General features: G+C 40.3%; 1 protein-coding gene across 3 annotated transcripts in view; it reads left to right on the forward strand.

The window, feature by feature from the left end:
* Nucleotides 1–17238: 17238 nt before the first annotated feature.
* acvr2aa (activin A receptor type 2Aa) overlaps nt 17239–27916 on the forward strand; it is a 42521-nt gene continuing 31843 nt past the window's right edge. For 2 of the 3 annotated variants that reach the window (XR_009648934.1, XM_060875721.1), the window contains exon 1: nt 17240–18546. Coding sequence is in view for 2 of the 3 variants with exons in the window: in XM_060875721.1 (XP_060731704.1) it covers nt 18492–18546 (55 nt within the window). In the remaining variant the exon portion in view is untranslated. Of the gene's footprint in view, nt 18547–27916 lie in introns of all 3 variants that reach the window. The other variant, XM_060875722.1, reaches the window with a different exon arrangement.

A 27916-nucleotide genomic window follows, 5' to 3' on the forward strand; every position in this document is an offset into this window, starting at 1 on the left:
AAAAGATTAAAGGAAAAGGAACCGAAAAAGGCTGGTGGTGTGGACATGAGAGCTTTAAATAATCTAAGGAAATATAAGGGGAAAGGAGTTAGCATGCTAGAGTGGTATGTGGAAGTTCGTAGCTAGTTCGTAGCTTGTTTGTAATGACCAATCACAGCTGCCATGCCACAGCAAACCAGTTGAGAAAAGATAGGGGTTCATTTAGAAGTGTAAAGATCTTTAGCTAGTCTCGCTGAGCTCCACGTAGAAGATTTTCAGGAAGTGCAAAACTATCGAAAGAACCATTGAGGAACTTGAATTTCGACGAAGATAAGACTACGAAGTTATAATTAACTGAATAGTTTCAATGACATTTTCTTTCATTTCCTTCCCAGGTGTCTTGTAGTAATTTGGACCATGCTGCAAGACTATTTATGTGTGTATAACAGTTAGCAACAGGCCATGTGGGATGAAAAACATTAACTCGTCCAGATGGAAGTAGAATATCGGCTGAGCGCTTTATTTCACTCCTCTGAGACCTTTGGGTTTTTTCCCACATAACATCAGGCTACACTGTGTTCATCCAGATGGCGGATCTATTTTGATTAGTTTTGTAAAGATTGTACAAGAAAGGTGTATATCTTTTGAGTTTTGAGGGTTTTTTTTTAATAGACTATCTTTTCTGGTCGGTGTGGTTAGACCCTAAATGTCGCGGTTCCTCTTTTTTATGGCGATATATACAGTAATACAGACGCAGAAGATCAGAAGATACAGAATACGGAAGATCCGATAGATATTTCCGAGCGTGTGCATAATCGACTGCAAAATGGATCACGACTGGAGGTCTGTGCATGGTGCATGAATAATTTATGCAGAAAGTCGTATAATAATTTCCATTCTGTTGATGCTAAACATGTACGTTGTTAATGTGGGTTTAGATGCTACACAGTTCAGCTTGTTCTCATTTAGCGTTTTGATAGTTTTAGCTGGACGATTAGTCAAGGGAAAGATCCGCTAATTCTCAACGAAGCCTACAGGTCTTTTATTTTCCACGCAAATTAATGATTTAATTGCTAACATGCATAATGCCCGGCTTGACTCGAAGGGTATAAAAAGTTCCCTTTATGATTCATTCCCAGTCTGCAGACGTGTTCTATAAAAGCACCGTCAGCTTTTTAGCGTAATCTACAATCAACTGGAGGAAAGCAGATCACGGAGCACACAAGTTGTGCAGCAATATGGGTGGATGTGATATTTAAACTCATGATGAAATAATCTGCTTACAATTTAGCTATGTAGACAGACAGAATTGTTAAACAGCTTGAAATAGTTTCATAATTGGATAATTATATTGTGCAGTGAATGACGACGTTGACGTTCATTGTTCTGACTATAATAGGAAAGATTTTTTCAAAAACTACCCTACATGAAAGGGTGTTATCGGGCTTTTATGTAAGTGGAGTGTTCGCTAAAAAACACTGCAGTATGAGCAAAGTCCTCTTCGGTACTCGCGTGGCAGTGAACGTCAATTAAGCTTGCGAAAATTCTCATTTTCACTCGGGCAATGTGTTTCACTCAGACCTTTCCCTTTCTGAAGCCATAGCCTGAATCAGCGATAAACCCTCGAGTATTTTATAAAGGTAAAGTGGTTCTTGTTCCTTCATGACAGGCTTGAACACAGTGAAAGCTCACGTTTTAGAAGTCAGTCCTATAGCATGTTTCAGAGCTCGGAGAAATCGCTAAGCTAATATGCATTCCATGCAGTACACACACACACACACACACATACACACACACAGAAAATAATCAGATTACAAAGAACTGAGGTCTCATTCCTAAAACCGAGGCAGAGCAAAAATTACATATATACAGAGAGTATATAAGAACCTCCTGCATTTTGTTCATGGGTCCATGGGTCCATGGGTGATGTAATATTTCCAAAGAGGAAGCACATTCTGAGACAGCACTACTGTGTGTGGGTGAGGTGTCTTTTTTTTTTTTTTTTTTTTTTTTGAGGAACTGTTAAACTGATTCTTGGCAGTTTGGTTAATGTTGGCGAGCAGAGCTGCATTATGGTTATGCTGTGTGAGATGCCAATACAGGATGTAAATGAAAAGCTAACATTAAGACTATAGATTATCAAAGGATCACACTCAACATCATCATCATCATCAGCACCATCTATGATTTTTGTTGCCTGTAAAAGAGTCAGTAGAACAAGATCCACTTAAGAGGGTTTAAGTGAGAAACACGATACAACAGAGGTACTAAAAGCAGTTCATCGTGGTTGCTTTCAAAGTCCCTGCATTTGGATATACTTTAGAGAGTTTAAAATGATTACAAATAAGACTGCGCTGTGCGAGGCATCATGGGAACACTGTACAAGTTATAGACATGTTGAACAGTGCAGTAAAGACATTTTTCAAGCAGTGAATTGACATTCATTATCCATTATCCTCTCTTGTTCGTCCATTGTCACAAAACTGCAAAGTGGCCTATTGAGATAGCAGCAGGAATAAAAAGTGCACTGAAGTGCAATTTCACCCCCCACTCAGCGCATAAAGCTATTACGGCTATCTGATTATTCTCTCCGATGACATGACAGACGAGTATTGCCATTGGAGACCGGCATTAAAAACTCCGGAGGACGGACAGAGAACGGGCTTGTAAGACGGTCATTTTTCCAGCCATGTGGAAATTGCTATGTCCTGAGAGAGGGTGCACTGAATAGCTGCATTAAAGAGTTATCACTGATAACAATGAACGAGAGATATGAAATGAAGTGGCTTTTTAATTGCTGGAGAGAGGCCATTAGCCACGCGCCTACGCAGAACCGCTAGCGCTTTGGTGCTGCTAGCTTGTTTCACTGGAGCAGGAAAAGTGGGGGAAGTAACAACATGGAGTTTCAGTGAAGACGAATCAAATTATTTAAAAAAAAAAAGGCCAGGATGACTGTTAGGAAGGGGGGTTGAAAGAAATGTACAAGCTCACGAGTAATCAAAAGAGTCTTAATGCCTTAATGTGATCTGCTCATCTAATCTTAGTTTGTTTTTCAAGGGACTAATGCCCCTTTTCCACCGAGGCAGTTCGAGTGCTGGTTCGGAGCCAGAGACTAATTCAGAACCAGTTCTTTCTGTTTCGACCGCCAAAGCACCGGCTCTGAACCAGGAAAAGTGGTTCTTAAGTAGCACCAAAATGTTGCTGGTCTAGACTTAAGAACCGCTTGTGTCAGGGGCTGTGGGCGGGGCTACAGTTAGCGCATTTGATAATGTAGCTTAAGTATACTAATGTTTAATACTTTTTTACTTTAAGCACACATTATAGTAAGTAGCTACATGCTAAGGCTACCTTTTTTCTGTGTTAATGAAAAATAGCGTTATGTACTTTCTCGATTACAACCTCCGTTTATACAGATTACATGGAGCTGCACGTACACGTTGGATTCGCCGAGTTTGGATGCCAATGTAGGTTCGCAAAGCCATGAGCATTAACAGTAAAGCAACATCCACCATTGTTGATGTGTTTGTGTTTGCCGCTGCTGCGCTAACGTTGCTGGGTCACGTGACACGTATACAGTGACGTCAGACTCGGCTCTGAGATGGCTCTTTAGCCGGTGGAAAGGCAAACCGGTTCTTAGAAGGTTCACCAGTGGAACCAACTTTGAACCAGCACCAGTGCTAGCTCTGAACCAGCACCCGGTTCTTTTTGGTGGAAAAGGGGTAAAAGTGATGCCGTGAAGCCAAATCTCTGTCTATGAAGTCTGTTTACTTCAACAAATTATTAACAAATTGCAGACAACTCGCTCGTTTCCTTTTATGCCGGTGGTAGAGACAATGGAGACTATAGTGGATTTTTCACAACATGTGAAGAAAAGCACCTCATGTACATTTTATGATCATTAAGTTCATCAACAAGTTAGTTATTTTAGAAATGCATATTAAGAGATCTCTAAGGCATGCTAGGTCAGGTTGAATGACTAGCTACGAACCTGTATATGGAATATATTCATTTCGATCTCAAAGGAAGTTGATTATAATCTAAAATTTCACAATGACTGAGAATGAAAATTAACATTTTAACGCTTTCTCATGTAAGCATCATCATCATCATCATCATGGACGGTCCCTTTATGCCCCTTGTGGCCAAAGTCTTAACTCAACCATGATCTCTACATTTCATTCTGTTTCAATAACAACTTCTACTTCAGAAGCCACCCAAACCACATCCTGTTCCATTGCCTTACTCAAACCACATGATGTGCTTTCTCTAGGCAGCAACCTTTGGATAGCTCATGTACAATCCACAGAAGGCTTCTATCGTGACTGCCTGATGTTGTTGCCTCCGGTTCTCCAGGCGTGAAGGTGTAATGATAAAATCAGCCAGCACTTTGTGTCAGGAAACCGGTGGGTGAAATTAACAGAGCTGGAGACTCCATGCCAGTGCAGGGAAGCGTGGGATGACACTACAGCAGGGGGTTATCTGCAAGCCTGAAAGGGCACAGGATAACACAGAGGTCCTCAAAACGTCAAGCTGACTAAATCAGTGTGAGGTGTTTTATCTGGTGCCTGTGATGTCATGGAAACATCAGTCTCTTTGAAAACCGGCAAAGAATGTTCTCTAGTGATGAATGTTCAATGTGGAGCTGGAGAAAAGAATGTAAGCGATATTGCCGGGGATTTACAGTATGTTCATGGCACGGAACCATGATTTCAAGGACAGCGGCAAGCAGCAAAGCAAAAGCGCAACAAATGAGATTTTCTCAATTCAACCAAAGTCTGATATGATGCAGGTAATGAATAAATCCTATAGATTAGCTCAGATGCTTCCCCAGACTAATTGTAAGGTTGTTCATTTCCCCAGTCACAGAAGTTTCTGTTTACTGTTTTATGCACAAAAAATGATTGGGGCAGTGGTGTCTCAACTGGTTAAGGCTCTGGGTTGTTGATCGGAGGATCGGGGTTCAAGGCCCAGCACCGCCAAGCTGCCACTGCTGGCTGTGGCCCTCAACCCTCCCTGCTCCAGGGGTGCTGTATCATAGCTGCCCCTGCACTCAGACCCCAACCTCCTCGGATGGGGTATGTGAAGAAAAGAATTCCTCTGTGCTGTTATGTATATGTGGCAATAATAAAGGCTTCAATGCCCCCGTTCTTCTTCTAAAATGGAAGAAAAACTTATAACCGTGGTTTCATCTTATCCTGAAGTAATATTTCTGACTCAGATGGTAAGATAAGTGATTCCAGAAGGACCAGAGCGACCCAGGGTTAGCCTTGGCCACGGAACATATGTCTGTAAATCGAGAGAGTTGGGATAGAGTGTTGTGAGGTCAAGTTGTTTTTTTTCTTGGCAGTCCAGAATTTCCAGCTTCACACTTGCCTACAATTGGAGCCTGCATACAGAAACAGATCACCTGCATATCATAGAACACTAACTGGCAGTATTTCTTTATACCGATAAGGATGATGATAAATCCAAAGCCTATCCTGGGAAAAGTAAGTGCAAGGCAAGAAAATTTACCCCAGATGGGATGCCAGTCCATCTTTTGCACACTGACTTTCACACAGTGAGTCACGACTTAGGGCAATTTAAGGAATCTGGTCCAGAACCGTGTGTTTCGAAAGACGGGAGAAAACTCAGAGGAAGCCGACACAGAGACATGTAACAGGGGGAACATGTAAAACACAACAGTAACAGTAACCCAAGCACATGTTCAATCCAAGATCCTGAAGCCATAACGTGGCAACACTACCTGCTCGGGTGGAATTAGTGTTGGCTGTTGTTCTAGATTTAACCTTTTTCTATACGTGTAAGGTAAAGATTTTGGAAAGATTCGGAAGATTTATTTGTTGAAATGGTCCCAAATTAATATTTTTTTGTTCCCAAATGAATAGTCCGATTTGAGTCTGGTTCCTCCTAAACGTTCTACATAATATTGGCGTGTTCTTTGCCACCATTGCCTCTGGCGTGCTCATTATGGATAAAAATAAACAGATCATTTTATAATTTATATTCAGATGTTATATATTCCGTCCAAGCTGTTTTGTGACAGTGTCCATTGTTGAAAGTGCTATACAAATAAAATTGAATTGACCCGACATTGATCAAGTATCATCTGCTGTCCCTAGGTACCGTATAGGGAAATATTACTAGACGGTTGTATGGAGTCATGCTGCCATTCTACTACCCTTTAGAAGAACAATAAAGCGAAGATGGTCACTGGAGCAGTGTGTCTAGTGACAGACATGGCCATGCTGTGAGGAATTTATCACTGTGGCACCACCGTCTCTGTCCCCTGCCAGACTCCGGGCCTTTGGCTGCTGCTCTACTTGGCACAGGCAGCCGAGCTTTTTGTTTTCAGCTGTGGATGAGTAGCTCAGCCAATAGAAGAGAGCAACCTGCAGTTAGCAGGCCACTAAAGCAGATATACAGTAGCTGATATGAAAGGTTTAGCGAGGATGTGGTGAAAAATTTCATCCAGATCATTTCAGATCTTTAGTCACCACATTTTGAAATCTGTCTTCCAAAGAAACCCTTAAAACACTATGTATGGTGATACTGAAAGATAGTCAGTCCATAATCTACCTTTTCTAAGGCTGCTTTTACACCAGGGAACACATCTTGCACCAGAGTCTGACCCTGTAGCATTCCATATGAGAGAGCGAATCTAATTAAGGCCTCTCTACTTCTTGCACCAGCCTCAGGCCATTCCACAGAAATATAAAGTCAATGGTACTTGGGAAATGAGATAGTTTTAATTCAGAAGTAATCAACTTCAGTGCGATAAGGATTCAGGGTTTTTTAAGGTGGTAATTATGTGGATATGTGTGCATTTGAAGTTTACATTTTACTATTATACCATCATATCGTCGCTGTCGGGCGGAAACCTCGTATGTCCAAATTTTGTCAGTTTCATATTTTTTCACATATCGATGCTATTGGTCAGTCCCCACGTGGGTCTGTTATTTTTACAAGTTATTAACCAATCTAAAGTCTTGAAAATAGCTTGAGCGCAAATCTCATAACTCCATTGGACACTTCAACTGTCCACCTCTTCCTCACTCCGTGGGAGAGCTTCACGTCATATTTCTCCTTAATAAGAGTCGCAACGAATCAACACGTCTTCTGAGGTAAATGTCTTCAAAACACTGGGCTCAAAGAAAAAAAAATCTTGACCCCCGCTAGTTCTGGTGCTCGTCTGAGGACAGGAATTTAGCGCAAGACAATCCACTGCAACGAGGACTAAACCCTGTGCACTGCAGATAAGGTACGGCGTTTTTTTAATTTCCTGAAAAATAACGGTTTTGGAGATACGAGGATTCTGTCTGACAGCGACGATATACTTTTGTATATACTTTATATAACTGGAGTTTGTTCCACCTCCAGTTGTGTTCCATGCCATGAAGATTTCAGACCTTCTGTGTGAAGAGGCCAACCCTGTAAGGATCCCGAAGCACCAAGAGATGTTCCAGCTCCAGTTAGATTCCACTTAATGAAGATTTCAGACATTCAAAGAGAAGATCCCGACTCCATGCGGTCTTTGAGAACAACAAACTCCTAATCAATACACAATTATCAGATTGTATCTGACTGTAGGACTAAAGGACATTATTCATAATAACACTCTGGTGTTTATAACAGTTTATAATCACACCCTCCAGTATCACTTAAATGAGGATGAGGTTCACTTTTGGGTCTGGTTCCTCTTAATTTTTCTTCCACTTCCATCTAAGGGAGTTTTTCCTCACCACAGTCACCTCAGACTTGATCGTTAGGACTTTACTAGGTGTACTGCTGGGTTTTGTAAAGTCCCCAAGATTGATGGACTCTTTGCATTATCAGACAATGATATCAGCACCAGATGAATATACAGTATAAGGATATGTATGACAACATTCTGTCATCTGGCATACAGGTGAACAAAAAAAAAACAGCAGGGTCCATTGAAGGGTCCTTTAGATAATGAAGGGCTGTTAGTTTCAAAGGGAATTTCTACTTCTCTGTCAGAGGCACAAAACAAGAGTGTGTGCTCAGTGAGAGAGTTTTATTAAAGGGGTTTTCCAACAATCAGTAACAGAATACATTATTGTCGTAGTAGTGGTCAGAGTTAGTGCCGAATAATCCATTAATAAGCATAGAAGAAACTGCTCAGGGCAAAGACTCCAGGCTTGAAATACTAATACAATGCTAAAATATACTCGAGACTTTGCAGCAAGACAAAAAGGAAGAATTGCTCAAACTAATTAGAGGGTAATAAGAAACAGGTGCAGACAATGAGAAAAAAAAACGTACCATTGAAAAGACATGGGCGTGACACAGGGAGAGAAAAAAAAGAACTGAAGCCAAAACAAAAGGCATGTGGTGTTGTCTCTATGGTAACCATGATGCAAATGGGGAAAGTATGATAGGGCATATACGGTTCAACACAACCTTTAACAGTTCAGTCTGAAAACCTTTACAGGTTATAGATGCAGGTTGAAATTTTATTTTATTATTTTTTTAGGCCAACAGATTTCAAAATGTATGCACACACACACACAGTGAAGAGAGACAGAGAGAGACAAAGAGAGAGACAGATAAAGAGAGAGACAGAGAGAGAGAGAGAGAGAGAGAGAGAGAGAGAGAGAGAGAGAGAGAGAGAGACAGATAGAGACAGAGACACAGAGAGAGAGACAGAGAGTGAGAAAGAGAGAGAGAGAGAGAGAGAGAGGGAGTGAGAGAGAAAGAGAGAGAGACAGACAGAGAGAGAGAAAGAGAGAGAGACAAACAGAGAGAGAGACAGAGAGAGACAGAGAGAGAGAGAGAGAGAGAGAGAGAGAGAGAGAGAGAGAGACAGATAAAGAGAGAGACAGATAGAGAGAGACGGAGAGAGACAGAGAGAGAGACAGATAAAGAGAGAGACAGAGAGAGAGACAGAGAGAGATAGAGACAGACAGAGAGAGAGAGAGACAGAGAGAGAGAGAGAGAGAGAGAGAGAGAGAGAGAGAGAGAGAGAGAGACAGATAGAGACAGAGACACAGAGAGAGAGACAGAGAGAGACACAGATAGAGAAAGAGAGACAGAGAGAGAAAGAGAGAGAGAGAGACAGATAGAGAAAGAGAGACAGAGAGAGAGAGAGAGAGAGAGAGAGAGAGAGAGAGAGAGAGAGAGATAGACAGAAAGCGAGACAGAGAGAGAGAGAGAGAGAGAGACACAGATAGAGATAAACAGAGAGAGACAGATAGAGAGAGAGAGTGTAGTATACACAAATCCAGTGATTTAAACTGCAAAACATCTGCATTCACAATATGCACTCTTATCCCTACTTATGCATCAAGCAAACACACTTTTCTTCTCAGACGCCTACAGACTCCCACTCTCCCACTCTTTTCGTTTCTTGCTGTTTTCTTTTTTCACTCTAACACAAGTCAACATGAAGAGTAATATTACAGAGATTACAGCTCAGTGGGCACATGTCCAGTCCTCCTGTGTCACTTAGGTAATCCCTATTCACCAGAAACCTCCTCACCAAATTCAATCCAAAACTCCTCATCTGATGAGAATCATCTGGTGTGTTCACTAAGGTACTGTAGAATGCTAAACATTGTTGTTTGAGTGTTCTGGACTGTTAATCCTAGATCAATATCTATTCCATTTTATATATTATACATATTATACAGCATATTGCTTATACTTAAACTTGGAATAAACGATGTCCAAGCTTTATAGCGTCTAATGTTTGTCTTGGTATTAGCTTTTATATTATGTACCTTATTGCTTGTAGTCCTTGTTTATTGTGTTCTTTACTGTTTAATTATTGTCCAGGATTCATGTAACTCTTTAACCCAGGGAGGAAACTACACACAGTTCTGTTTTGCACAAAGGTTGGGACAAAATGGACTTTGGCTTGTATGTATGTAGAGTGAATAAAGAGCAAATAAGAAGTCTCCTTGGCTAATTAAAAAGCATCCTGTTAAAGTTTTACTTAAGTGATTTTGCATTTTGCTTCAATGTCAAATAATCACTAAGACTAATTAGCATATATGCATATGGATATTTTAAAAAAATCTACACACCCAGGTTAAAATGGCAGGTTTTTGTAATGTAAAAAAAATGGAATTATGTCGGAAATTATTTATCTTAAAAAAAATTGACATATGTAAAAAATAATTGCTTGCAATAATCTAGTAGCGTAAGTCTGCAAACCTCTAAACTAAGACTTTGTTAAAGCATCTTTTGATTTTATTACACATGTGCACGGCCCTCTTCGCATCACCCCGCAAATATTTAGTTGGATTTAAGGTCTGAGATCTGGCTAGATCGTTCAGAAACATTGATCTTCTTTTGGTTAATCTAGTCCTTTGTCGATGTGGATGTACGCTTTGGGTCATTGTAGTGCTAAAAGGTAAAATTCCTTTTCCTCTTCAGCTTACTATTAAGGTTTTCACTAAAATTTTAATTTGTAATTTTAATTTGCACTAAAATTTACATTTTTCACTAAAATTTCATTTGTTAACTTTTCACATCCCATAAGTATTAGTGTGTGTGCACACTTCTGCAACTAGGTCAATATTCCTATTCTTATTTTCCCTAAAATATTCATTCATTCATTCATTCATTCATCTTCTACCGCTTATCCGAACTACCTCGGGTCACGGGGAGCCTGTGCCTATCTCAGGCGTCATCGGGCATCAAGGCAGGATACACCCTGGACGGAGTGCCAACCCATCACAGGGCACACACACACACTCTCATTCACTCACTCAATCACATACTACGGACAATTTTCCAGAGATGCCAATCAACCTACCATGCATGTCTTTGAACCGGGGGAGGAAACCGGAGTACCCGGAGGAAACCCCCGAGGCACGGGGAGAACATGCAAACTCCACACACACAAGGTGGAGGCGGGAATCGAACCCCGACCCTGGAGGTGTGAGGCGAACGTGCTAACCACTAAGCCACCGTGCCCCCTCCCTAAAATATTGTTTTTCCATAAATGTCTATACATTCATTTCATCTTGGGTTCTTTTTTATTTTTTTAAAATTTTTTTGACATGCTACTTGGGTGTGTAGACTTTTTTCACCATCATACAAAATTGTTCACAAATCTTAAAATATTATTATTTTTTTCTCTTTTTTAACAAATATTCACTCTCACTCACTCATTTTCTACCGCTTATCTGAACTACCTCGGGTCACGGGGAGCCTGTGCCTATCTCAGGCGTCATCGGGCATCAAGGCAGGATACACCCTGGACGGAGTGCCAACCCATCACAGGGCACACACACACACTCTCATTCACTCACTCAATCACATACTACGGACAATTTTACAGAGATGCCAATCAACCTACCATGCATGTCTTTGAACAGGGGGAGGAAACCGGAGTACCCGGAGGAAACCCCCGAGGCACGGGGAGAACATGCAAACTCCACACACACAAACATTTCCAGGGAATGTTCAATGATATCGAAGGTCCAATGATATCGAAATGATGGCATTATGTATTTTTATAACTTTTTATTTTTCTTAATTATTATTCCAACCTACCAGCACACTATGCTGTATACTGCATATAATGTCTGCTTTTATTTATCAAAATATCCATATTTATAGATTTGTTTAATTAGATTTGTTCATATGATGCAGGAAAGAACTGAATGACATTTGGCTTGGAATTCTAGAAGAACTCAAGGTTTGAGCTCAAGCTTCCTTATTTTATTATGCATCTGAACATGGCACTTAGTGACAAGGTTTTTAAAGAGGAACTTGCAAATTAAAGTGCAGGAAAAGGCACATAGACTCTTAGTGACTTGTAAAATTAAACAGCTTTGCTGTTTCTCCAATACATGCACTCCAATATGGTGAAATAACTAAATGCACTTGTCTTGTGTACAGGCATGGAAGCAATTTTGGAAGAAATATTTAATCTAATCTAATCTAATCTAATCTAATTTCATGACATAATGATTATCCATGTATAATCAGAGGTAAATAACCATATGTGTCATTTATGATCAACCAGCAAGCTCACTGTGAATAAATAAACACCCCCTACACATCATGCTACACCGCCTACACAAAAGACGTTCATCTCATACGTCACAATTCAACGCTTATAAACATGATATAGAAATAAGTTAGTGAGGTAGTTTAGCTGGTAGTCAAGAAGCTGTTAGATTTGATTCGTGTTGACGGGCAGTTGAAAGTCGACAACACGCTGCAATACAGCTCATTGTGAAGCTTTGACACTGTCAGCGTATGAGACAAATAAAGAAAAACATATAGCAGAAAAAAAAATCGTTTATTGTTTTTCTCAGACTTTGTTTGAGGGGTAAAACGAGGTCACGCTGATGTGCACGCGTTTCTGATATATGGACATTATCCATTCAACATAACCCCAATTTTTGCGATATATCTTATCAAAGAAATGTGCTTCCACACATCATAGAACTTACACCCTGCATTTGATTAATCATATTTAATTATTTGCTATAAAACAACTGATTTAGCTTGTTAGCAACTGATTTAATTCCAGTCCTGGAGGCGAGCAATGGGCAAAGTTGAAGTTGTAGTTCACATTGTTGACCAGTAGGTGCAATTATAATGATAAACAGCGACTTGCAGTGACAAAAGAAACCAGAAAACTTTATATTCAATGAGAGCCGGTAGCTGCGGGTGACATGAGCTACAGCAACATTTTTGGTGACTATATGTGGACGTGCCCAGAGACGTGACATACTGTATAGTGTAGACAGTATAGAGCGTGTGATCTGTGGCGAAGAACAAACACTACATCTCCTTCATCTAGTATCATATGATGCAAATATAAAATACTGTATTTATACCCAAACACCAAATCTCCCTCCAGAATCTTTCATTTTAGTGGCAAGAAAACTGATTTGTTATCAAGTGGAATGCTAGATGCACCCTAACTGTAGAAAATCAGCAGATAATTGTTATTACTATGGCAACCAGTCTACTGGTTGCGCCTACTTTTATCTTCATAGTACAGCAACTGGAGATTTGCAGCCATAAAATCAACATGTGTGAACGTAGCTTAAGTTGTTCGGTGGGGCACTGAGCATGCTATCCTATATTAGTGCAACATATAAAAAGGGAACCGAGTCAATCATTATTATTGTTCACCCATAAGAGGTATTAGTTTGAAGAGAATGTATGGAGTTGTAAAGGAGGATAGAATACGGTTAGGCTCATACCCAGCTGCTCCATCTGTAAGATGTAGATCATCTTCTCTGTAAAGCTGGCATGTCAAAAAGAGGAAAAGAATGTTGGGTATGTGTACTGACTACAGTGGTCTTCATGTGTGAAGAAGACCCACTATGAAAGTGTTTTCTACTGCACAGTAGACACACAAAAGTTCTGCTTATGACGTGTGTGTGTGTGTGATGATGATAAAGATACTGATGATAATGACTGATAAGGTGGATTAATCCTTCCAATAGACTTTGGATCATTAACAAGACATAAGCAAGACCAATATCTCTCTTCTTTTAAAATTTCAGTCTCCTTATCATTAACCCCGATGTGATTAAAAAGGTAATGAGACTTACCTTAATGATACCGATCAAATCAAGAACTAAAGAGATCAATTATAGTGCTTTATACTATAAGTATAGATGAGGGTTTTTCCTTTCCCATTCCAAAGCCTAAGCTTTAATGTGCTTGAAGAGGGCAGCGTGTAATGCGATTTGCTGGCTCTCGGCTCTGTGAACTGGAAGGCGCAGAAAGAGTAGGTGCTTAGGAGTCAAGGGCTCAATTTTCAGGCGAGGGTCATGTTGTCGTTGACCTCATCTCCGTAACCGCCTTCCTTTCTAAACAGATCTCGTCCTTGAAAGTATACTTAAGCTATTTAGTCTGACAACAGAGAATATCCAACTAAATATTTAATCATTTGCAGTTACTGGGTTTCTTGGATTTTTGCACCTGACCGATAGTTCGGAGGTAAACACGGCATCATGGGATGTGACAATTGATTCATCCAGTTTGGTGCGAATTGATGCGAGATTAGAGGATGTTGTGGATGGAGTTAAGTGGAAACAGATAATTGGCTGTGACGACCCCTAACGGGAAAAGACGAAAGTAGAAGAAGAAGAAGATTATTGTCAGATGTAAACTCTCTCACTCACTCACTCCTTTTCTACCGCTTATCCGAACCATTCTCGGGTCACGGGGAGCCTGTGCCTATCTCAGGCGCCATCGGGCATCAAGACAGGATACACCCTGGACGGAGTGCCAACCCATCGCAGGGCACACACACACACACTCTCATTCACTCACACAATCACACACTACGGACAATTTTTCCAGAGATGCCAATCAACCTACCATGCATGTCTTTGGACCGGGGGAGGAAACCGGAGTACCCGGAGGAAACCCCCGAGGCACGGGGAGAACATGCAAACTCCACACACACAAGGCGGAGGCGGGAATCGAACCCCCAACCCTGGAGGTGTGAGGCAAACATGCTAACCACTAAGCCACCGTGCCCCCCCCAGATATAAACTCACACTTTCATAATATAACATGATGCAATAGTAGCATCGATGCCTCACAGCTCACAATCCTAGAGTTTCATTCTACCTTCCAAAACCATCCCAGAGTTTGGACGTGCCGTCTTTTCATTCATGCTGGATGTGAATGAATGCAAGCCTATACAGTATGTATGTTGATGTCCTGCAATAGACCGGTGTCTCATTCATGGTATATTCCTGCCTTGTCTGCTCTGTTTTTGGGAGGAGCTCCAGAATTAGTGACGACTCTAACAAAGGATAATGCGGTTTCTAAAAAATAATCAACCCATCACGTTGTTAGTCAAGTGAAAATACTGCATGTATTAACAAACGATGTGCCACTTGAAACACTTTAGCAATGCTACATAATAATAATGTGACAAGTTAAACCAAGAACTTAGTGTGCATCCATCATGGGGATTAGATCACCTTTATACCAAGTTGCCTCCAAGCTCTCAGTGCAAACACACTTTACAATAAATAATCAAGTGTGCATGGTATTTTAGAAAAGACTGAATGTGAAGTGTATAGTCCTTAATGCTGAGAATTCCCTAAGCTTGAAGCATCGTTAAAAAAAAATCGTTAGAGTTTGTAAATAAGCTGTGCAACCTTTATCTGGGGAATTCCACAGAGAACATGACATGCCTCCAGGAACATGACACGCCTGCAGCATGAACTCTGTGCATATATTACCTTCTTATTACAGAACAAATTACATCTTACTGAAAGCTTAATTACAGCTTATAGATAAACAGAATAACATCCTTCAAAAAGAGAAGACAAAGTGTCTTTAAATTAAAATCACAATATATTTTTAGAGACACCGAAATCCATCAGATAAAACCAACTTGCCATGTCATGTCTATCTAATAAGAGAAGAATGAACAGTACAAGGACATTGTGTAAATGCATCAAGATGTCAGAGTATCAAATCCTTGCCAAAATCTGCACAATATTTTTCATCCTAATGGTTTCTTTCAGTCAATAATGACTAGCATTATCTGTTCATTTGGAAGGATTAGGGAATAAAAGGTGACTCTTGGAATACATGACACTGAGCTAATAATATTAGCTAAAATTCGCTGGAGAGAAGAAAGCAAGGGAGCCAAAGAGAACAAAAACTGGTGGATAGCAAAAAAAAAAAAAAAAAAGAAAAGAAAAGAAAAGAAAAAGAAAGTTGCAGTCCGCTGCAATATTTAAGGTTTTATATATCAAGAGTGGGAGAAAATGTGAAGGGACGATATCAATGCCCATCAGCATTTGACCTTCATAGTAGCTTAGTAGGGCTATTGTGAAAGTCGGCACCCGTTTAGGAGAAAATCGTCTCTTAGGAAGGCATAATGCTTGAAAGTGTTCCACCCTGCACACTTTTTAAAATGCCTCTGCTCACTCGTTACACCAGAAAATGGATGAGCTTAGAGCACAGGACTAATGCATTTTTGCAGCAATGAAAACACTTGGTGTAATGAGGCTTGAAACAGAGGGGATTATGTGTATTTGTAGATCAGTGCAAGCACACACACACACACACACAAGTGTAGAATTATCATAGATTGTGAACAAAATGGTTTCATGTGTGATTGCCAACGTTAAAAGAATCGAATCGAAATCGCTCAATATTTAGGATGACATTTGAGCAGCTGTTGGTATATCGAGATGCTTTGTGGATTGAGATAAAATGTTAAATAATGTATTACTGAAACTGACTGACTAATTCTGGAGGAAAACGATTACAAATAAACAAAACCCAACATTAGAGTCGAATAACGCTTGCATCACGGCCACCGAGCATCGTGTGCCTTGTGCTTGTTAATTACGCGAGCATGAAAATTATGACACATTAGTAATAAGGCATTGTTTAGAGAATGTTGGACATGGAGCTGCCAGGCAGGAGGCAAAGAGGAAGGCCAAAGAGGAGGTATATGGATGTAATTAATGAGAATATGAAGCTAGTAGGTGCAGGCGTTGAGGATGCAGAAGATAGGGATAGATAGGTGGAGAGAGATGATTCGCTGTGGCGACCTCTGAAGGGAAAAGCCGAAACAAGAAGAAGAGTAAGAAGAAGAGTAATAAGGCATTGTTTAGAAATATGATACGTTATTTAAATGGTATCATGATGGTAAAAATCTAAGGCAATTTGGATGGAACCACACTGTAAAATGATGACAAATTAGTTGAAATCCATGTAGATCATCAGTTAAACCTGGCGTTTCGGGGTACATCCGAAGCACGATATTCACTTTATAGTGTATTATTTTGAGAAATCTGAGAAATAATTTTTGGGTCATAGTCATATAATGTCCTGCCCAAACAAGGAAATTAGAAAAATTCATTGAAATTGAGCCTAGAAACACTGCACATATTTAATCAGCACCACAAATCTAGAGCTTTAATTGTTCATCTCGTTCACTACGTTATCAGTACGTAGCTCTAGACAAACTTTGTGTACTCGACCCCAGTCTCAGTGTCTTTATCTTTATCTTCCAGCTCTCGTGTGCTTTTTCACACACAATAAGAGTAAGAATAGTGAACGTTCACTTCACATCAGCTCCTCCTTCACACAACAAGGAGGCGGGATTAAGTCAGCTCTCATTCATACCATAATATGATTCGCTTCTCTTATCCCTTCCAGCTCTCTGATTGGTAAAGAGACGTGTCAATCATTTCCTATACGCTCCATGTACACACAACGGGAGGGGAAAGTGAAGGAAAAAAAAAAAAACACAAACAATCCGCCCGCTCCGGCTGCCATCTTGGATATACAGTAATGCCTACAGTGTGAAGCGCTTCACTGACGGAGAGCCGGAGAGAGACAGACACACACACAGGGAGAGAGAACACGGTTTCATCCGAACTCAAGACGCGTAACCAGGAGGAATATATATATATATTTTTTGTTTTTTTTAATAAGACAAAGCTGCTAATTTTCGCTGCTCCTTTAGCCGGACATGCTAACCGTCTCTGAGGGACCCGATTCGGGCAAACGGACGCCGGCGAACCGTCGACATTTCACCGCTTCGACGTTTTAACCGATTGTTTTTTTTTTTTCTTTCTTTCTTCTTCATTTCTTTTCCTCAGAGACAACAGGGAAAAAACCGAATATATATATAGATAAAAACATATAGATAAAAATCCGCTAGTATTTTGTCTTCTCTATAACGTTATTGTGCGTTAAAGAGAACGCTCGCGCACACAATGTGAATTAACAAATATAGCCTTAGCCTCGTTAGCTCTTGTTTATTTTTATTTTTTATTGTCTATTTTATTAAACTAACCCGTTCGGTATATTCAGACGTTTAATACACGTATTAATCTACCTCGGTGTCATTTTTAACAGCGTGCGGATGTGAATACAAACGTCCACGACTTTTGTCCGATAAAAGTGACAAACGTTTTATTTCGATTTGTTTTTATTTTATCGCTTGTAAAATGTCGAATTTGTAAGATTTAATAACATTAACGTGGTCAGTTATAGAATTATTAAGTGTTTGGTTTAGGGGGGGGGGAGAAAAAAAAAAGTGTCCCAGAGAGAAGCTGTGATCTGTCCGAAAGGGATCTCGTTTTGATTTGTTGTTCAGTTTCGATTAATAAACTGAGATTTTTTTTTTATTATTTATTTTTTATTATTATTATTATTATTAGATCGTAATGTTCGTCTCGTCAACACAGAGATATAATCTACAGCTGTGTTTTTCGCCCCTACGTGATTTCTGTCTCTCTTTCTGGTTTTGTTGTTTCGAGCTGTAAACGATTTTATATGATCGAGTGGATCATCGATAGGTCGTTATCGAGCACTTGGGATTCTTGGGATTTTTTTTAAACCCCCCCAACCCACCCCACACACACACACACACACCCACCCACCCTTCGGCATGGATGTGTTTTAAAGCAGTTGATCACTGGTCAAGAGAGCGAACAGGGACATTACTGGAGGCCTGTCGGATTCTGACGGAAAGAACTACTTGGTTTTTTAAAAGGACCGCAAATATATAAATATATACAATGGGTTCTGCGACAAAACTGGCCTTCGGAGTGTTCCTCATCTCATGCTCCTCAGGTGGGTTTAACATTACTGTCTGACTCGATTTAACCACACAATATGCTAGGAGATGAGATCACACACACATACACACACACACACACACCAGCCTCAATAACCCAACATATATCGTTAATTCCTTGTAGTTGTTATGCATTAAATCTACACAAGCACTTTTCCTCATAGGGAGATTTTTATCCCCATGAGAGATGTAAAAACATGCCCATAACATAACATAACATAACACTAACACACAAACACAAATCTTGTATGGCTTCAAATACACGGCATTTGGAGCTCGATCCCGTTGTTAAGCTGTAAATCATATTCAAACACCGAACTTCAGTTCACATTCTGATGATTTTTTTTGTGTCCGTGTTCCACGTGAAACGTCTCTGTCGATCGACACGTCAAAAAAAAACCTGGAGAATGGACGAGAATGATTATTTGATCATACCAAATGGAGCAAAGCTCATGTTTGCATATAAACAGATAAAAATCAGACCTGATCCACCCGTGTTTCATAATACTCTGTTACTGAAGTGTGTGTGACAGAGAGAGAGAGAGAGAGAGAGAGAGAGAGAGAGAGATGAGCCTCCGAAACGAAGCAGTGTATTTTTTTGCTTAAGGGACATGGGAATGTTTGCCGTCCTCCTCATGAGCGTTTTCCTTTTCGCTTTGAAGAGGACGGTTCATTAGTTCATTCACCCACTCATCTTAATCCTGATCAGGGTCACGGCGGATCCGGAGCCCATCCCCGGAGAGCTGGGGCAGGACCGTCATATTAGTTTACAGCCTAATGTTCATTGGAATCTTATTTAACCCTGAATGCTGCTATTCATTAGTCTGGGTCACACCTGAAACGGTTAAATTTACAATCACATGACTTCCAACAGTTAGAAAAGCAAGAACAGATGTGATAACTCAGGCTTTTACAAAGATTTACAATCGTGCACTGATCCTCCTAAAGAGAACGTTTATGGTTTACAGGTGAAGGACGAATGTGCATTTTATTGTGTGAATCTTTTCTTTTTCATGTGTTTTCGTAACCAGGTCTGATTCTGCATTACAGATGTGAAAGTGTTGTCGAATGTGGCTAGTCACGCGAGAGAATTTCCCTTTACTATAACTTCAGAACTGGCACGTAGATTATGATGGTTGTGAACAATTGAACAATTTATTGCCTTGCATTGATAAACCAAATCAGCGTTACATCACAGTAAATAAAGTGCCGAACACACTTAATACTACGTTGCATCTAAGTAACGACCAGGGAATTTGCCTCTAATACATCTAAGTACTATACTGCTAAATATTCACAAGTAGAGAGACAAGAAGCTTGTTTTTTTGTACATATTCACAAAGCAGTATTTTTTTTTAATATATAAATATATAAATGATCCCCTGTTGATATAGTAGGACGTGTGTTTAGCGCTGTCCCTGTACTGTTTTTAAAAACAGCATTTATCTTTTCTTTTGTTGCATTGTAGATTAACAGCAGCAGTTCACGTTAAAGCAGAAAAAGCTCGAATTTAAAGTTTAAAAACACACACAAAACTTCTTTCTGACTTCAGATCACCAAAATATCTTTGTCTGACACATCATAGATACCTAACGTAAAAACGCACGTGTCTCCGCTCTCAAGATCTCGTTAAGTATCTCTGCTGCTGTCCGACACACAATATGCCTAGTTTAAAGAATTTTATTTGAATGTTATAACGAGCTTCACAAGCTTGTTAACTGCTACAGCTGGATATAAGCTTCCGGTATTTTTATCTGCTGTAATGATGTAACGAGTACACCAAGACGTCTTACGTTATTGGAAGTTATTATTACGTTACTGTCTCACGCCCCCTTTTTAACCCTTCTATCCGCGTAAGTCAACACCCTTCCAAAGCCACAGGCGATACTCTCTTCAACCGCTGATAGTTAGGGGGACGACGTTGCACCTTGGCTCAGTGAAGGCTTTGCAATCAGTCGTTGCTAACCAGGTTCATATTCAGTGTGTACTGTGTATACTGCGAATGGATGTATATGTGTGTTTTAGCATCAAAGCACTGACCTGATTTAGCACCAATATTTCATAGAGAATTGAACTACGCAGACTTGCGTGTTATGCGTTGCATCTTTGTTAGAATACGTTGTCCCAGAGCCACGTGTGTTTATTAAACTAGTTTACCGACTTTAATTTGCGGCTCTTGGTTTATTAGGCAATTTGTTTTTGCCCTCAACGGTTTAATTTAGCCCACAACCATAGCGTCGTACATAATAGTATGTGAGCTGCTTTGTAAACAAATATCAGACAACAAATCAAAGGAAACAAGCCGCACGCCACCTAAAATATTCCACCATAATAACCTCATTCACAGTTTTAAGCCAGATCAGAAGGTTTATACGTAAAGCTTAAGTTAAAATTTGATTTAATGAAATGCATTTAGCATGTAGAGCAGAGTTTTTGTATTATTGCAGTGCATAGTTCAGCCCAGGCTCAAGTGCTCCCGCATTTGAGAAATTAAAGACAGGCGCTGTGCACCAGACGAGTAATTCAGGTGAGGCTTTTCACATCGATTGGCTTGACCACATGAGCTCTGGCATGGTTAAAGTGCCTGATTGCCAAGTGGGCCAAAGCTGGGCATCTGCCAGTGTAAGGTTAATTAAACATTATTCATACCTCACGCCTCTCTGAGCCATTTACATTTACCAACATGCAGTCGAGAGACGTAGTCGACCTTTGCAGGTGACTGTTTAGCTGAGCATGCAAATACAAAGCACGCCTCTTCCCTCGCACAATCATGTTGCAGGATACGGCTGTAAATCATGTCAGCTTGCTCCGAGTGTTTTGGTCGGAATGAAAGTGTGCGGTGAAGTTTATGATATTCGCACAACAAACACCGGCGTTGGTGGTTCGAATCGGTACCCGTTATAATCGCTTCATTACACAACATTCTTGTACAGTATATTTGAATATTTGGCACTGCTTTGCCACCTGCCGTTCAGTAATGGCGTTATTGACATACAATAAAAAAGAACAAAAGTCTGGAGAGATGTTTGAAAGTCTAAGATCTTATCAAGAAAAAGACAGTTTGTCTTTGTTTCTGTCTTTAGCTCGAACGTTTATCCGATGTTCAGGTCGGCTCATTATCCGGAGATTTTACTGAACGTCAAACAAGAGCGTTTGTTTAAACAGTGTGGGCGAGCAGACTAACATATCTTTAAGCGTGTTCTCTCATCATGTGGGTTTCCAGTTCATCCCATAGTTTTGGGTTTGTAGCAACAGCAAGGAGAAGGAACATACGCTCTGCCTGTGCGTCGTGTTTCTTGGGTAGGTTCTAACATCATTACTTTGACATGGCATCATCCGTAATTCTAGTTTTGACACGATGAGGAAATTTTCTTTTGTAAATCAGATCCTGCCACTTCTCCAGCAGATCCCCAAAACAAAGGTTTTCCCTTCCAGTCAGGATAACACACATTTTTTTTACCCCCACAAGCCATGGCGAACACACCAACGGGTAATTTTGGTAAGCCTTTGCATTAGCAAACAATCCAGCCTCATATTTTCAGCGTGAGGTCACGAAATGACAAAAACAAGGAGTAGGAGCCACAGAAAAACAGCGCTCTTTCTAGTTATAAAAAGAAGGCCAATTAGTCATATTTTGTCCCTGCAGTCTCACCTTGACCACTAACCACAAAAGACATCGGAGCTCAAAGAGACGATGATTTTCAGCACCTTTAATTCCAGCATGTCATCTGCTGAGCCGTTAGCAAATATTTAACTCGTAGTGAAAACATTTAATTTGTTTTGTTTCCTTGGTGAAAAGAGGCAATTAGCGTTTCTCCTGCATGTTTCTTTAATGCCGCTCGGACGGATGTTTTTCTCCCTCGAGATCAGATGTCCATTTGGAGCCGTATTCTCAGGCTCTCAGAGATTATTACCTCCTTATTAACAACTCGTAGCACACTTGGCTCGTTTGCGATTGCAGTCGAACAAACGGAATTCTTGCACATGTAAAGCAATAAAATATGTAAATAGCGTTTGAATTGTCCTCCAGCCATTTAACTATGGAGAGGATTTTATGTTTAACTCTCCATATTTCGAATGTTTTTCTTTTTTTTTTGCCTGTTTATTTATTAATTAACTTTTTTTTTTTTTTGATTGATAGCTTGACCTTGCTTGTATTTTGATCCTCCTTACCAAGTGGACTTATATAACACAGGCAGGTCGTCGTTTCCAAGATGGAGGTGCCCGCGTGAATTATTTACAGCCTCGGCTTGACCAGTGCTGACGGAGAGGTTATTCGAAATCAAAAAGTGCTGTCTTTTGTCCCTTGACGCTTTTCTTCGACCCTGTACCGCAGAGCTCGAAATTAACGTCGTCCTGTCAGCGGGGCAGTTAGGAAAGGGCTGAGGACAGTGCGAGTCCTTGCTCTGATGATTGCAGGACAATATAAAAAAGTGTAATCCGTTTAAGAACGACTTTTTCTATCTCGCAAGGGGCAAAACTTTCTGTAGCGCAGATATTGAGTGGCCTTTATTTATTTATTGCTTTTATCTGAACCGAACCCTTTAAATAGACCAGTTCAAAGATTCATATTAGGAAAGAGATTTGTGCTAGAAATGCGGAAGGATTGTGCAGCAGTGTTGTTTTATTTTTTTGTAAAGATATTTCTTTTCTAACTTTTTAAAAACGTCACCCGGTGGAAGCGAGATTTTTTTTGCACCAGCAACAGTTGCACAGCATTTCAACATCTTTATCCGTGGCTCGGGTCCCAGGTCTTTACACTCGCACGAGCGAGTGTCATGTGACCAGAGAAGGAAGTGGTGTGTGGTCTCTGTTCCCACAAGTAGGTTCAAAAATTTTCAAGAACACAACAGGACTGATTATTATGGAGAGAAATAGCGCATTACAGTCAAACAGGTTTTAAGGAGATACAAATTAATTAACTGTGGTGCTTAAAAGGGTGAACAGGTAGGAGTAGGGTTCAAATAGTTCACTGTAAATACGACGTAAACGAATCCCGAGTACTGTTATTTGAGGTTATCACATAGTTCATACTTTACCCGGGGTTAACAGCTAATCCTGGCTCTTCATAATCTGACGTTTCACATTGTTAATTCTTAAACCCTGGATTAACTTTCTTCTTATTTGCATATTTGCGCGTACGCCCATGACAAGGATAAATACAGCGTGCATCTGTTTAAATAACAGCTTGCCTTACACTTTCACATCAGTGACGGAAATAAGGACAGGTCTGTGTTGCACCTGGGCAGGTTCTGTTATCTTTCATAGCTTTATCATCTTAAAAATGTTTTTTTTTTTTAAAGTTTGTCATTGATTCTGCTCATTTTTTCTGTGTCACATATCCCCCCCCCCACGCTATGGCACGTACTTCCCTTTTGTTCACTGTTTTGCCACCTGACGCCACCGACCCGTATTTTTCGCTACGTCATGGTTTTCACGTGATGCTGTTCAGTTTCTGTTTGGATGTCTGTCACAGGGAAAAAACACCAGAAGCTGACTACACGTCGGCGTTAGTGTTTTGTTTCTTTTGCAATTCATTTATTGTTAACAAGTAAACTAAAGTCGGGTGTGTGAGTACACATAACGAGTTTGTAGCTGTAACTAATTATGATAACTAAACAGTTTCATTTCCTTCATTAAAAGCTCTGTTTACCTTTTGAGACCGTAGGCATTCGTACATCTTCATCTGTTTGGCAAACACGGACAAGAGAAGCTAAGGCCCGGTTCACACCTGTTATTATAAACGTGTCTCCAGTGACCACTTGCGATCGGATTTCATACATCGTTTCCGCTGTAGAAAGCCTGTCGAACGCATTTATTACGTCAGCCTTCCACCGCATTTCTTTTCAGGCAGAAATGCTCCACCTTTTCCATGTATGTGCTGTTTCCAACATTTCAATTGCATGATCTGTGGATAAAACTTATAAATGAAGGAGACATGAGATGAACAAGATTATAGTTCGGTTCCACAAAGCACTATCAGGCTAGTTCTCCACAACATAGTAGAGACTGTAGTAGAGACTGTAGTAGTAGTTTTCTTGCATGAATGACATATTTTCCAGCTAGCACCATGACATGACAAATAGTCGGTGCTTTATTGCCGTCAGGGACGCGTCGAGTCACATTCACACTCCAAATGTGACACGAACATACGCATACCAGTCGTCCTCGAGATCCATTTGACCCTAATCACACCTTGACCACTCACGCACAGGTCACCCAGGACTCATGCTAATAACAGCCTTGCGGCACAGATTTTCTTCTAATTTCTACACTGACAATCTGAGCACTTATCATGTTGTCTTGTGTTTGTTTTGTTTTGTTTTTGCCTTAGTAACAACACCGAGCGGTGGGAAGTTGTCGTAGCAAACCACTATACTGAAAGACAGAGATTTAAAATTCGATGTGCAGAATAGCAGCGTGTATATCTTTTAAAGATATCAGATCGACTCCGTGTCTTCGGCTGAATTGCTCACGCAGCACACTGTGTAGGTGACAGAAAAGACAGTTTTATGTTCCCGCAGTCTGAGCTAAATAATCACAAGGATACATTACCGCTGAAGGATAATTAAAAATGAAGAAGAGACCTAAAAGGCTGTGATAAAATCACGGTGCTGTTTTCCTGACGAAGGCGGTCTGCCGCGTAGTTCGTCCAAGGCTCCTCGTAAAGCGCGAAGCGCTTATATCGCGATGTTACCTGTCGTTTCAACCTCCTCCACTCCTGAAGCTGTTTGGCTCGAATGAACACAATTTGTTGATACAATGCATACTGTATTTATTTATTTATGTATTTATTTAATTGGGTTTTCTTGCCTTGGATGGTTAGAAGCTCTCATACGTGAATGTTTTGAAAAAATTGGCCAGCCTCCTTAATACGATCATTATTTCAGCGTTGAGATTTATTAGAATGAAACTAGCGGCGAAACCGCAGCGTAGCGAACATGTCGAGACTCTGCCTCAGTAGTTTGGGATCGCTTATAAATTTTTCTTGCTTTCCAAAAAAAAAAAAAAAACAGATATTTATCCATTTTAAAAAATACATTTTATGAGATCATTTTTAAAGAAAGATCTACTTTGTCCCACAGAAGCCCGTCGTCAGAAAACGTCGGTCCTTTGGTTCATTCTCATGTTGTGTTTGCTAATCCAAGACTAATTGATTATTAGTAAACTCTATAGTAATTGCGCTTGCGCAGCTGAACACCGTCGTACCGATTAAGGGAGAAATAAAAGCTGCCTTCTTTAGGTTACTTTAGTATCTGGAGCATCAGGAGTTGGATTTGTTTACAGGTTTAAAAATGGACAGGAAGAAAGATCTATTTTTATTTTCATGATCTTCTCCTACCATGCTGTGGTTCTCTACTCCCTTCATAGAACAGAGCAAACTGCTTCTAACCAGAACAGAAAAAGGTGTACGAGGCCCTGATAGAAAAACGAGGGAATTTCCGAAAGATCGCAGACTTTCGTAACGGTAGCATAACGGTAAAGAAGTTTAATGTTGGACAAAACTCTACAGGTTTCCACCACTGTGTCGCTTGAAGTCACACGGTGTCACACTGTTAAAAGGTGTTGATTAAAGGTGGGGTCTCCGTTGTTTGAAAGCCAATGTTGACATATAAAATCACCAAAACAAACACACCCCTAACACAAATGGGTCCCACCCCTGTATTGATAGCTCCGCCCACACATACATACGTAACCCAGGCAAATAATGGAAAGAAATGTGTCTTTATCATAGCTGAAGGGAAGAACAATACGATTGCAGATAAACAAACAAGCAAAAATGACACACAAGCATAATCATGTAAAGGACAAAGGCATATATTAGTTCTGTGTAACAAAGCAAAACCAACGTTACTCACCTATCGAGAAGGAAAAAAGCGCTTCGGCGTCCCATCGCAGGCCTTCCTGCTCCTTCAGTTCTCTCCAGTGCTGGAAAGCTGATCCTATATTAACACGTCCTACTTCTTACCTTATCGTAAGCCTTTCTTCGCTTTCTTTCTTTGTTTTTATCCTCCATGTCAATGTTAAAACCGCTTTCTGCTAATGTCACACATGCGCACTGAACACTCTCTCCGCCCATATTGACAAGACACGCCCCTTTCTGCTCATTGGCTACACGTAAGTTTTGTGTTTGTTAGGTTTGCCGGCCCGACTCAGTTTTCTGAACCATTTCTCAAACAGCGGAGACCCCACCTTTAATTCTCTGTAACAGCACCTCAGACAGTAGTGCCGTCTGTAATTCAGTGTTTATATTAAGTACACGTCGTTAAAGGAGCGTATTTTAATATGAAATTCCTGAAGATTCTGAATAGGATTTCAGATTTCAAAAAGACAGGACCCTAAATATCACCAAGCCCATAATCCCCCGCCCAAAGTAAAAGTTTCTGAAATATAGGTTTTAATGAGATATTCGTTCATTTCAGCGTGACACGAAATATCATTTTGTCTGCGTAAACAAAGAAACAAAGAAAATGTAGAACCATCAATACAGCGCAGTTTTGTGAGATGTTTATTTAACATTTGTGGAAGACATCAGCGTCAGTGCTTTGAATTGTCACTTTGTAAAGAGCTTGCGTTGCCTTGTGTCTCTAAAACATGCCAGCTGTGTGGGTTTTTGTGTGTGTGTGTGTGTGTGTTATTAACATCATGAGATGAAAAAACATGAAGAACCCTATAAACCGATAATTAGTGTGACATGTCATAAGAATTTATTCTCTTTTTTTGGTACCGTTTAAAAAGAGGAACGTTGAGAAACGTGGAGCCCCAGACATACTGATACTCCAGCTACAGTGCAGGAGCAGAAGGTATTTAGCAACAAGAAAATAAAGCAGGATCTAGTATGAGAAATGCTCTGAAATCTGCAGTACCTGAGCAGCGCAGAGGGGAACACAAGAAGTGTTAGTTAATGAGCAGATGAAGGAAAAGCAGGTGTCGGCTCTCCGTGGAGGAGGCATGCTGGGAACGCACTGACATGACAGTGACACGAATGCCGCAGGAAGATGGAAACGTTTTTGTTTTTACCGCAGCAGCTTGTGGTACAGTGATGACACTGTGTTAATGACTTGACCACTGCTTAGGGACTAAATCTTCTTAAATGTTCTCCAGAATTCTGTGCATGTTAAAGAAAGAGAAACAATGCAAACATTCTGACCAATCAGGTTTGCACGTTGCGTGACAGACACGTAACCGATTACATATGTAAACGTGCCGTTTGAATAAGAAATCTTCCTGTTTTCTGTAAGAACAAGCAGTTTATAAGGGTTTTAAAAAGGAGTTTTTTTTTAACGAACTTCACACCGACGCTCCGCGAGCTCTTCATGACTAACAGTTGACCGAAAAATCTTTTTTATATGTTTATCTCAAAGA

The sequence above is a fragment of the Tachysurus vachellii genome, chromosome 8 (assembly GCF_030014155.1).
Source record: "Tachysurus vachellii isolate PV-2020 chromosome 8, HZAU_Pvac_v1, whole genome shotgun sequence".
Classification (NCBI taxonomy): domain Eukaryota; kingdom Metazoa; phylum Chordata; class Actinopteri; order Siluriformes; family Bagridae; genus Tachysurus; species Tachysurus vachellii.